The sequence below is a fragment of the Schistosoma mansoni genome, assembly GCF_000237925.1.
Source record: "Schistosoma mansoni, WGS project CABG00000000 data, supercontig 0186, strain Puerto Rico, whole genome shotgun sequence".
Lineage (NCBI taxonomy): Eukaryota > Metazoa > Platyhelminthes > Trematoda > Strigeidida > Schistosomatidae > Schistosoma > Schistosoma mansoni.
Genome location: NW_017386069.1, coordinates 200,122 through 213,973, shown reverse-complemented (window position 1 = coordinate 213,973; position 13,852 = coordinate 200,122). Strand labels below are relative to the sequence as shown.

At 34.2% G+C, this 13,852-nt stretch overlaps 1 protein-coding gene across 1 annotated transcript in view; it reads left to right on the top strand.

Moving 5' to 3' along the window:
* Positions 1-2,763: 2,763 nt before the first annotated feature.
* Smp_176360 (protein kinase C, putative) overlaps positions 2,764-13,852 on the top strand; it is a gene marked incomplete at its 3' end in the record, with an annotated part of 71,252 nt that continues 60,163 nt past the window's right edge. The window contains exons 1-6 of the mRNA XM_018794353.1: positions 2,764-2,970; positions 3,003-3,117; positions 3,152-3,260; positions 3,298-3,426; positions 5,817-5,973; positions 6,323-6,557. Coding sequence (XP_018647067.1) covers positions 2,810-2,970; positions 3,003-3,117; positions 3,152-3,260; positions 3,298-3,426; positions 5,817-5,973; positions 6,323-6,557 — 906 coding nt within the window. The 5' untranslated portion in view covers positions 2,764-2,809. The remainder of the gene's footprint in view (positions 2,971-3,002; positions 3,118-3,151; positions 3,261-3,297; positions 3,427-5,816; positions 5,974-6,322; positions 6,558-13,852) is intronic.

Below are 13,852 nucleotides of genomic sequence, written 5' to 3'. Positions count from 1 at the left end.
ACGAGAAGTCATGTGGTGGCATGAACAGGACAATACTATGGAGGCTTCTTCGACATTACAGCGTGCCTGAGAAGATAGTCAACATCACACGGAGTTCCTATGATGGATTGAACTGCAAAATTGTGCACGGAGGACAACTCACTGACTCGTTTGAAGTAAAGACCGGTGTTAGGCAAGGTTGCTTACTCCCACACTTTCTATTTCTCCTGGTGATCGACTGGATCATGAAGACGTCAACATCTGGAGGGGAGCACAGGATACAGTGGACAGCTAGGATGCAGCTAGACGATTCAGATTTCACAGATGATCTGGCTCTTTTATCACACACGCAACAACAAATGCAGGAGAAGACGACCAGTGTAGCAGTAGCCTCAGCAGTAGTTGGTCTCAATATAAACAAAGAGAAAAGCAAGACTCTCCGGTTTAATACAGCATGCATCAATCGAATTACGCTTGAAGGAGAGGCTTTGGAGGATGTGGAAACCTTCACATATCTGGACAGCATCATCGATGAACACGGTTGATCTGATGCAGACGTGAAGACGCGGATCGGCAAAGCAAGAACAGCATATTTACAACTGAAGAATATCTGTAACTCAAAACAACTGTCTGTCAACTAACACCAAGGTCATATTTTTCAATACAAATGTCGAGACAGTTCTACTGCATGGGGCGGAGACATGGAGAACTACGAAAGCCGTCATCCAGAAGATACAAGTGTTCATTAACATTTGTCTACGCAAGATACTTTGGATCCGTTGGACAGACACTATCAGCAACAAGCCGCTATGGGGGAGAACAAACCAGATTCCATCCGGCGGAGGAAGGAATCAGGAAGAAGCGGTGGAAGTGGATAGAACACACATTGAGGGAATCACCCAACTGCGTCACAAGACAAGCCTTCACATGGAATGCCGAAGAACAAAGAACACATAACGCAAGGAAATGGAGACAGATATGAGAAGAATGAACAAAAATTGGATAGAACTAGAAAGGAAGGCCCAGGACAAAGTGGGTTGGAGAATGCTGGTCGGCGGCCTATTCTCTGTTGGGAGTAACAGGCGTAAGTAAGTAACCAAGTAACCCAAATAATAACTTTTCAATCAGTAACCAGGTACAAATTGCACCACATAGACAAATTGATAAAGGACATAAGGGAACAACCATGTGCAACAAAAATATGTAATTATATCCTTTCTTAATAGATTACGTGCAAATTGTTCAAAAGTTAACATTTAAATTCGTTATAACATCTAGCGCTTTCAATCCTGGAAGTTTGCTTCAATTCATTGTCAAAAATGCACCATTTCAGTTGTAGGGGCAGAGAAATATCACTGAGTTTTAGACAAATAATCTGGCAGTCGGGTCACTGAATATCGAACAGATCACTGATACCTGTCAAAATCAAGGACAACAAAGGCGCATCAGTTAGTCGTAAACCATGGACTGGCGCATGCGGTGGTGGTCTCGCAATCTTCTTTATACTCATCCTTACCAATATATTTCCATAATAATATCCCTTGTTTTATACGGTCTTCGAAGTCGTCATAGTACTCTAATGCATCGAAGAGGTAATCCACGTTAAATGCTGACTGAGGGGTGTGACTTTGAAGTTAGCTGGTTCGTCACACCGTTCCCATCTAACGCAAGTAGGCCCCAATCATTTGACAGAGATCATCAAGGTTGATGGTCTAGACAGTCAAAGCGAGCGACGTAATTAAAACGGAACCGAATCAATACTGGCAGCCACCATTATTAAATATAGACTAAAATAACATAGATGTGGTTCGGGAAACACATGGAAATTCAGAGAAAAGAGGAGGAAAAAGAAAAACTACAGTAAAACAGGAATAGTACCATCCCAAATGAAATTAGAAATCCTGAAATTGTGCACTTGAAGGAACCAAGATGAATAAGCCCCAACAGTGTGTGCTTAGAAGGATTTTCAACAAAACGGTCTTACAGCAGGCTTATCGTGCTGGAAAAGCCCAGAATCGGAGTTCAATTGAATGGCTTATCTCAGCTGTGTTGAGTCAACATATGAACAACAATTTCCTAATATTTTGATCAGCTATGGAAAATATTGCCTGGATCTGAGTTTCATTATTTGGTTCTTTATCACATTCAGGTTTTGCAATCATAATTTATCCGGTTTCTCTTTCATTGCCTTCGACGTGAATAAAAGACTGTGATAGTATTACGAAAAGCGAGACGAATGAGTAGAATATCGCTCTATCGTTGGCCTTCATCGACGTTTCATTGTGTAAGAGTCTTGGTTTTACATCTTTACATAAATGCATAATGTTTACTTCAGGCGTTCTCAAGTTTGGTCGACTTGAAGATTCCACATGCTACAGACTTCTTGTGTCAACATGCGTGAAACTAATTGTTTGAGGATTAATTAGTCAGTGGCAATATATTCTTCTGGTTAGGACCAACTATTTGAGAGGAATTAAGCTTTACAACCAGTAATAAGCCTTGATTAGATTGCTTCTTTTCCTTAGAAAGCCCAGTAAGAACAACAATATTACACTTAAGCGTTTTCGATTCCCTTAATTTTTTTTGGAAAGTCTATATGATTGTTATGAGACGCTCTTCCATAAAAACGAAGATTGAAAACAACTTCTAATCAATGTCATTAGTCATAATTAATTACATTTTGTGTCATGTATACATCGTTCGTTATGTTGTCAATTAATGTTCTTAAAGTTTTGTTTTCTCGAATCTCAACCATCAATTTATTTTTGACGCACATGTTAAGAACAAACTGCGACCTTGGGTTTGGTGTTTTTGTCACATTATTAAGTAAATGACTCTGGACAAAGAAGATAATTTTCAATATGGTTCTCATGCGATTGAGCGTCGAGGGGCGTTGCGTCAGAAGAATGTCATTGAGGTTAATGGTCATAAATTTGTCGCTAAGTTTTTCAAACAATTTACATTTTGCGGCCATTGCAAGGACTTTATATGGTAACGGCTTTTTGTCTCATATAATTTTTTAGGGGTCTTGGAAAACAAGGAGTCCAGTGTCAAATATGCTGCTTTGCTGCTCATAAGAGATGCTATCAATATGTAGCATTTAAGTGTCCTGGTGCTGATTTAGGTCCTGAATGTGATGTAATTATCTACTGTTTTTGTCTCATTATTTCAGTCTAAAAGGCGTCATAAATTCAAACTGCATACTTACTCGAGTCCCACATTTTGTGACCACTGTGGTTCACTGTTATATGGGCTTGTTCAGCAAGGTTTGAAATGTCAAAGTTTGTTGTTGTTTTTTGTTTGTAATGCTTCTACCAGACTGTGGTATGAATGTACACAAAAGATGTGAAGTGAATGTTCCTCACCTCTGTGGCGTAGACAATACGGAGAGAAGAGGACGAATATATCTCAAGATTAGCTGGCAAGATAACAGATTTGTAGTTGAAGGTAAGTCTATGTTTCAATTTGTAGCATAGGTTGTCAACTGTTTTACAAAGACAAATATGTACGTAGCCAGGTTGTTTTCATGTTTATGTGAATTTAGAAAACCCTTTATGTATTTATCGACCCTATAATTTTTTCTGTTTTATAAGATCCTAGCAACAGGTTTTGATAACTTAGACTGTCCGACCTACTAACGTGTTTCACTCCCAAACTAAAAAAATCACAAGTGTTAGAATTTTGTTTTCTTTGCTTGTGGACAAAATGGAAAAGAACCTCTGCTTAACTGACTTCTGTATCTAGTAGTAGTGGGTTTCCGATGTCTCCATATAGGAACCTAGGTTTATCGATAAAAAAGGTTATTTGAAGGTCATACCGCTGCACTAGCCGAATATAAGCTTTAATTTCGCCACAGCAAGGTTTCCTAAAAACGGAATTTTTGTCTTACGCGGCATAAGACTTTAGATCATAGGGTACTTGAACTCTTAGGTTCTTTCTAACTTGAGATGCCTCTAAAGGGGAGTTACTATGTTGTATGTGTAGGTCGCCTCAACTAATTAGTTGACCTGAGATGTTGCCACCGATAAATCTTTTAAGCTATCAGCTTTTCGTCTCTGTATACTGTGTGTAACCGGCTGTACATTTTCGTAAAAACTAGCAGTAATACTGGCTTTCAGACAGGACATGTAGTTGGAGGCTGAACACAAACCTGTAATTTTCTTCACGGTTACATCAACATGTCAGTCTAGTGACAAAGTTTATCAAACCTTGGATTTTGCAGCCCGGTTAATATTATTAGCCATGATAAAGTGTTTCACAAGCAAGTGCGCTAAAGTTATTTCTATTAAAGTTCACTAAGAATCATCAAATCAAGTCGCTTTGGCTTGTGGTAAAGTGCGTCAAATTGTTTCATACCAAGTTACATCAAAGGCAAATCATTTTTAAACGAGGAATTAAAATGTGAAGTTCTGCCTCTTTTCCGGTGTTTTATTCTTTTCCCATCTGTTATCAAGATTCATGTTCACTGATACTGTCTTTCTTGTTTACTCCGAAGCTCGTTTTAAGGTCTATGTGTTCTTACTAAGTGTAGCTAGTAATCGAGTGATATTTAATAGTCTATACCAACGGTCTCTAGTTATTAATACCCATGGTCACCTAATTAAAGCATTTCATGATTTGTTTGCTGTCTATCCATTTGTATTTTGTTAGCCTTTGTCTAAAGATCAGAGTTATCCTAATTTTTTGATCTTTTGTGTACCTCACTGTGTGATCTTTAATTGCATTTTAACGCCTGTAATGTTGTTTGTAGTGATAAGATTTATTCTAATTAGTTGAAATTCGTATTTTTGGCTGTATTGATTATCCGTAGATTGGTTTATTAATACTATATATTTTATCTTATAATAGGTGGTTACTTATTAGAGTCAAATTTATATAATGCACTGTTTCAGGTTCTTGACTTAATTGAGAGTAATTGTTGTCCTTAAGTTTTTCAGTTAGAGGAAGTGAACTAAAGGTTGATCGCCCTGGTTTCACGCTAATAATCTCTGATTATCGCCAGAATTCATGCAGCTGAGTAACTTCACATGAAAGTAAACCTAGAAACAATGCATATTCTAGCATTATAGAGTTTTGATAGAGGTTACCGAATTTCGCATCTATGAGGCAGGAAAGTTGACTAAAACACAGTTAGTTTATTTAACATTTGTGCTAGATTTAGCGAAGTGAGCAAGCAGGTTAAGTGATAAAATAATCATTTATACTTCCAAAATTTAAGAATGTCATTTTGTGTCAAAAATTTTGGTTTTCACTTTTTATTAGAGTTTGTTTCAAATAAGACACTGATTGATATTCCATTTAGCCTTCCGTGTGCTTTCATGTATCTGAGAGTCAGGTCGCGATAGATCTTACCCGTACCCCAACTATACCTGTAACTTCCTTTCTGAATGTGGCATTTAGGACTCTATTGTGGTAATCAATTTAAACTCACTCTTTAGTCATCTGGGGATTCGTTAGCAGTTTGTCATTTTCTTACCGATTCATACATACCATTAGAAAACAAAATAAGTACTCCTGAACTGAATTCTTGCTGATAACTACTTATTCTTGACTCAAGTGGACAATAAAATAAGAATTTGGAGGGAACGATACATTTCATTGTTTCCTGAAAGTAATTTCCGACTGAATGTATTCTGGATAAGATATGGAAAGAGTTCCGTCATAATCTTTCGGAAATCCCTATTGGATAACTGTTACAATAAAACTCACCACTCATAACCATTTTACTAGCTGAATTCATCATTCGTGACTAACTAACGAATTCCACTTTATCTTGACTTAGCATCACTTTACTAGTTTTGCCAATTCACTTTTTTCATCCTGTCAACTTTTTTTAGTTAAAGAAGGCAGAAATCTCATTCCAATGGACCCAAATGGTCTTGCTGATCCTTATGTTAAAATCAAATTTGGACCAACTGACGAACTTGGACGCAAATTCAGGACCAAAACAATAAAGTCTAATCTAAACCCTGTATGGGATGAAAAGTTCACCATGTAAGTTGTGGATCATTTTGCTTTCTCCATAGAAAGTTAGGTTTTTGGCTTCATATATAATTAAATTTCTTAGTGTAATGTTTCTTATAGGTGCTGAAACAATCCTCTACTTTTCGTGTGTTCTCTATTTTGGCTTGTTTAAGTTTCAAATAAGCAGACGTTCGAATTTACGCCTTATTAATTACCTATATTTATTTAACCGGGACTTGGCCAGATAGTCATCAAAAGGCTGACTCGTTTAATCATGATATATATATATATATATATCTCGTATTCGATAAATCTTTAATTTTTACAAGCTTATTTCATAAATTCCTCATGGTTTATTGTTGGGTATTTTAAAACATAGTGATCTACATCCAGATGATGAGTCAAAGAGACTGCATTTTGAAGTTTGGGACTGGGACCGTACATCACGTGACGATTTCATGGGTGCTTTATCATTTGGAGTTACAGAATTAATTAAAAAGCCGATTGACTGTTGGTTTAAACTACTAAGTCAAGAAGAAGGTGAATACTACTCGATTCCTTGTACGACAGAAAGTAATACTCCACCCTATGCAGAAATATCTTCCGAATATGAGGTATGCCCTATGATTATATAGTTTGTATATATATTATATTGGTTTAATACTAAGTATTGAGTAAGTCCGCCGATGTCACAAATAAGTAGAAGTGACTCCCAGTGGCGAACTCAAAATTCTAATTCAGCGAGTCGATATTTATTTCATTTGAAATCCGAGAAACTGGCATGGGTGCCTAAAAAATTACTAAAATCCATGACTATGAATATAAATGGAATAATTGTGACGATTAGTATCAGCTTTTAGCTGTGACAATACTAATTCAGGAATTCATCTAATGCACAATCAGAGTTTTTAAGAAATCTAAAATAATCTGTTGTCACTAGTCAAATCGGACAATTAAAATAAAACTATCTGCAGTAGAACGATACAACAGTAAAATGTTAGAGCCATCAATCATAAATCAATTCACAAGTACAATAAAGCAATCAAATATTTATGTATAACTTTGATGATTAATGCTGACATGGGGATTTATTATTATTATTAGCGGAAATCGAAAAATGATGAAATAATGAACAGGCTCATTAACAATGTTAATCAGGAGCTTAAATAAATATCTTTATACTCTTGTGATTAGAGGATATTTCGTCTAGCTGTAAATCTATGCATATTATCGATGAACTTGAATTGTATCTGCTTGTTAGTAGAACTAGGGTACGTGTATAATTTTCCCAGTAGATAGTACTATTTTGTTGTAGTTTCCAACACTAACTAGTCTTACAACCGGATGTCACCATGGGCAACATAGCTTCAGAACTGTATATTAATTTAATGGTAAGTTATAAAATTGAAATTTAAACCATCTCAAACTAATGTTTATATGTCATAATTTGCATTTATCGATTTGGCTACCATTATATATTACCAAATGATACTATTATTAAAGAATATATTGATTATTGATCTATGCAGTCTTTTCCTTGAATACTGAAGCCAGTGAATAGTAACCGAATTGTTTAACCTGTAAGAAAATAGAAAAATGTACAACTGAGTTGTTGTTCGAGGTTGTATTTAAATAACTACAATAAAACAAACTTCAAAGAACTAAGCTATTGAATAAATAAACCAAATTAATGTCGTATAGCTTAACTGGGTAAAGCTGACCACTAATAAAAGTCTGTGATAAATTTCTAGACCATGAAAAATATACTATTCTCTAATTTCCTTAAACTGTCGAGTTTATTCACGGATCAAGCTTTTTATTTTCAAAGCATAATTATGAGATTATGATTGTGTAATATAATTATTTTATTAGATCGTAAGATTAAAAACACTGTTGTTTAAATAATTAGGTCCTTTTGAACACACACACACGTACAAATTTAGAGTTCATAGTTCAAAAGCTGATATTAATAACATATAATAGTCAGTAATCTGTCACACAAAAACCCAGCATACATGATTTCGTCCCAGTGACTCGATAGGTGTCGTCCTTGAGCCGAGACTTAGAAAAATATGAGATTGATTTCGTGTTCTTTTGTGGATGATCACTGCTAAACCTTCTTTAAAATAAAACGACTATCGAATACCTGGTTTTCAAAATAATGTTTATGTATGGCTAGGATTCCTTTTATAACTTGAAAATTTCACCATACATTACTTCCTGATTATGTGAAACAGTTTCCTATGTCAAGTGATTTAAACTTCATAGCATAAAAACAAAAAAGTGATACAGTATCTAATAATCGCTTTTTCCTAATAAATACAAGAAAATTAATTTATGAATTGAGAATTTTGAAATTCGAAAGGGTAATAATAGTACCAATATTGCAATATACAAACTCTCTTGGTTCCGCATACTTCTTAGATTCTTACCAGAAATCCGAAAAATTCATTTCAAAGCTTAGTCATATCAGTGAACACGCGATCTTTTTAAAATTGTTATCACTGTATAAGATGACTTTACAGAGTTTTGCCAAAAAGTTATTTCAAAAGTAATTTTCATCACAGAATGAAATTACCTAAAGAAGAACTCATATTGTGGTCAAGATAGAATCTGTAGTCCTGAGGCTTGTGCAACTGTACAACATCTTAGCTAACATAAATGGTCAACTAGTCAGGCGTTTGACACACTTATTATCTTGATTTTATTTTTCAACTTATGCATTTGTCAGTCAGCCAAACCATCATGATACCTGGTACATCGGCATAGCGAGATGAACGCTGAATTTTATAGGTAGCAATAGTATTAATGTTAATAAAAATAACTATAGATGGGGTATATTTTTCGAGCACAGAAAATTAATCCTCAGAATAGAAGATGTAACATAAACCAAATGAAAGCTGAAGAGTAATTACATCTGTTCCACTGAAATTGATTTTGTGCAATGTCACTATGTTTGCAATTATTGGTCACGTTAATTGTGGAGATCCCTGTTTATATCCATTAAAGTCTTTCGAATTTACTTAAGTATAAATAGCTTTTACCGTCATTTCTTAAAGGTAATTGTCAAGTTCGTCCATGTTAATAACAATAAAAATAAATCGACTAAGTCTTTATAATCATACATGTTAACATGGATAAGTTCAATAGTGAATAAAAAATAGTTGTTTATGGAGTTAGTTTCTTCCATGTTTTTATTCGCTAACTTTATTTATTTTGGTCATTTTTATACGAAGAAAACTTGTCCTAGTATAGTTTAAATGGACTTAATTCGCTGTAGGGTAAACAAAGAAATATACTCCCATTTATTTCAACAAATAGGTAAAAAAAAGTGTTTTTATTTTAAGAAAACAAAACAATGAACTTATGTCGTTGTTTCAATGCTATAAACATTTACAATGAGAATATAATGTAACAATTTTTTTTTGAAAATTGATACACTTTGACAAACATGTGTCTAGTCACTCTATATTTGATAGTTTCATATATAAATATGATCATTAGGTTGGACAGACTTTTACTGACCACCAACTTATAACGTAGATAATGATGATACTGTATCATCAGGCTATGCTTCATCTATTTGTTGAATAAACATGTTTCATAATGTTATTTTGTCTCTTCTTTATACTTTAAAACTAAATGTATTGAATCTAGTAGGCAAGTTGTTAATATGTTTCATTTGAATATACTTAGTTAAAATATTGATTCCCAACTTATATCATCCAATTATTTTAACTCAGTATCTAAAACAAAATATCATGCTTACCTCGTTGACTAAAGATTTCGGCGTTGAATTCTGTTTGAGTTGTGTGTGAGCAATTATTTCCACTGATTCTAAACTGAAACAGCTTAAAAGTTTAAATATTAGACTTTCAAGTATGTAATTCTTTTTTCTTTAAATCGTACTCGATCTATCTTAGTTTGTGTAGAGAGTTTAGTATCGTAAATTTATGACCCAAAATCAGAGATATGAATCTAATCTTAGTTCCTGTGTTACATTAAAGTCTAAGAATAAAATATCATGCGTTTTTATAATGTAAAAAAATTCATTTGAAATTTAAGTAATAAAACCCCTTATGTAATATTGCATAATTAAATATTCCAATCTTAAAATGTTGAGTTAGCGTATTGTCCCCATCATATCAAAAGACTAATATATGAACGAAGAATATTCTTTTCAATAAATAAGAGAGACTAATCAATTGGAGTTTTAGACGTCGATAGGAAGATTCAAATGACTAATACAAAAATAAATTAAACTTTACCCCGTTGCACAAGCTATTGGCTATCTGAACTTAGTAGACAAGTGAATAACGCGATACCGTTGGAAGCGAATGGTACTAGGTTCGACTACCAGAGTGAACTTCGACTTTGGGATCCAGATACATCCAACTGACGAGTTTCAAGTAGAATGAAACGCACATCCTGAATTCTGCTACTAGCCACCATTCAACTTTGCTTATAATGCTTTTGACTAAATGACAATATCGAGACAATCCGCACAGGATGCACATATTTCAATAAGAGACTGATCATCTGCAGTTGTCAACATCAGTGAGTTGATTCAAACAACCAATACGAAAATTAAATTATTTATGTCGAGATGACTCATATGCAATTTTAACATGAATCAGCTTTTCCGTTAACTGAAATTATACGATTCATGATCAAAATAAATAGGGGTCAGATAGGGTAAAAGAAATGATAGTGCAATTACAAATTCGATCAAATTTTTAGTGTAAGGACTATAATACGTAAAAATATTTTTATATGAAATTAATGGGAAGTAGTAAAGTGGGTTGAATACTAATTTACCGAATCATGTGTTAAGAAGAATCATAATGATGCTAAACCAATGATAATAACCATAATAATAATACAAGGATATGTGAATAAGGATTACAGCGACAAATATATTTGACTAAACTAAGCGAACTACACAGAGAACATCAACCCAATCACAATTGATGGAGAAACTCTGCAAGAAGTCGAGACCTTCACGTACATAGGCCACATCAGCGATGAACAAGAAGGATCTGATGCAGATTTAAAGGCAAGGAATGGCAAAGCAAGAATAACATTCCTACAGTTGAAGAAAATGTGGAACTCAAAACAACTGTCAACCAACATCAAAGTCAGAATCTTCAATACAAACGTCAAACAGTCCTATTGTACGGAGCTAAAACTTCAAGAACTACTACAACCATCATCAAAAATGTACAAGTATTTCTAAACAATTTTCTACACAAGATACTCAATGTCCGTTGTTGAGCAGATACCATCAGCAGCAGCCTATTATAGGAAAGAACAAACCAGTTTCCAACTGAAGAGGAAATTAGGAAAAGGCGCTGTAAATGGATAGGACATTCATTGAGGAAATCATCAAATGGCATCACAAGGCAAGCATTCAAATTCTGAAGAGAAACGGGAAAGTGGGAGACCAAAGAACACACTGCTCTGAAAATTGGGAGTAGATGTTAAAAGGATGAATAGCGACTGGAAAGGATTGTTCAGGACTGAGTTGGATGGAGAATGCTGGTGGGCGACTTATACTCCTCCACAAGGCGTAATGGGTGTAAGTAAGTAAGCAAAATGAACAGCTTCATATAAGCCCATTTAGTGCAAGGTTGTCATAGTGTTAGTATAAGCCAATATTTTTCAATTAGTTATGGAGAATTTATTTTTTTCCAAAGCCTGTCAGATTTGTAGTCCTTCAGACGGCGGAAGCAGTAGCCATCTGAATCAAAAGGTAGAGCTGTGTGTTAAAAGACCTTCAACCGCTTTTCCTGCCTTGGCCAACCTCAGGGCCGAATGATCAATGGTAATCGTAGCTATTGAATGATCTAATTTGACCAATGTACTTACAGCCTTTCTTGGTAAAATTTAATTGTCTCTGATCCCTTAACGTATAGGCTGATCGGAGTTAACATAGCAAATGAGTCATCTCCAGATTAACAATTTCGTTTTACTTTTGTCTAAAACGTTTTCATTATGAACAGTTGAATATGAGAACATGTATATTCCACAGCATTTTGATCCCATTATTTGTACACTCTATATTAATCATCAAGAATAAACTCTTTATTTATTGATTTTACTTCATTTGTTTCATTTCTCGTGTTCCAGAAGTTTATTCGAACTATCACATAGCTTATTACTTGTGCTAGTGCATTTAGAGTTAGATTTCTATTGGCTATTCTCTGCATACTTAAAAATTAATAATGCTCTGTTTCTCTTGGGATAAAAAATTAAATATTTAGTTGAAAAGGATTTTGTGGAGATCGGTTTAATTTGTAGTTTATATTCGTTACAGATTAACCTCAGTTAGGATACAATTACAACTTAGCGAATAATGGACACTTGTCTCGTCCTAGTATAGAACGTCTGGGTCGTACTCGCTCACGATCCTACTAGATGTCAACCCTAGAACCTTTACGTCCTGTGGCGAACGGTTAACCATCTGAACTACTAGGTCAATGCTCGATCCTTTGTTGAAACAGATCTCTAGTGCCATCTGTTTGTCAATAGTCAGTTTATGACTAATGTAACAAATATTCGTTATTTTCGGTCGGTTTGATTTTTCGTATTTTCTGAGTGATACAAGTCACAGATTAATGTAAAGCTTTGTTATTTGATTTGTTGACTGAAATTTCTACTCTTAACTGATCATGGGTTATCATATGATAAGTCAGACTTAGTTTAAATTTTTTAATGTGTACATAACTGCTTCGTTTCCTTAATAAATATTCGTTCAGTTGACTAGTGGTTATGTTTTCAAATAATAATTCAGTTAGGATATTGAAGGGAGTTGATTGTTTCTTGCCCGATCTAATAATCAGTACAACTATTCAATTCATTCCACGGATATAACAATCAATCTATACTATCGTAAAACAAAATTGTTTCATCCGAAAACTGAGTAAGAACTTTATTTGTCTTTTGGCATAATCGGGAATATTGGAGTATATAATAAAACCAGGTACATCGTATTAATTTAAACTGCAAAACTGATACAGATGGAAAGATAGTAAAGTACACGTAAAAAGTTATGCCTACAGTCTGTTGAAATCCTTAACAGGTAGTTAAATCAGTTAATAAAATACTACAGTCTAACTACAACTTAGTTGATGACACAAAACAATTATGTTTCATTTAAACCAAAACCCACCAAATTTTAGATTACAAATGAAAGCCTGGAAACTCTGGATGGTCGTCCAGTCTGGGACTTTCCAGTTGGGTCAGTGATCTAGAGGTTAAGCCTTCATGCTCAAGATCAAATGTCCTGGATTTGAATCTCAGGTACGGGGTTGTGGATGCGCACTTCTGAGCAATCCCATACTAGGACAAAACGGGCGTTCACTGCTTCCAGGTTTTCAGTGATTGTCTAACGTTGATTGGCTCAATATTTTAATGAAATTCAACATTCTCCTCAACCCTATACTGATAAAATTGATTAAAGTTCTTTTAATAGTGGAATAATTATTCATCTTCCAAGGACTTATTCTACAATAATTTCATTTGATATGCATTTACATATTAGTATTCATTTCTTCATTCGATTCACGGAAATATCGTTTAACTGATCATTTATCTTCATAATTAACTAAACGATTGAATGATTAAGTAAATTTTTTTTAATTCAAACAAATTGTATATTAGAAATTGATTTAAAGTTAACCACTGAAATATTGATACACTACTCATACAAATAATAGTAAAATAAATTATAACCGTAAATCCTTAATTATTGTTTGTTAAAAAGTAATTCAACCTGTTGATATTTTGATGTTATGTTTGTCAACTCTATGTTTCTATTTACATTCATAATCTACACTTAGAGACTTTATGATTTAGTAATAATAAAGATTCCCATTGTGAAAATTAGAACAACACATGTAAGCGAACA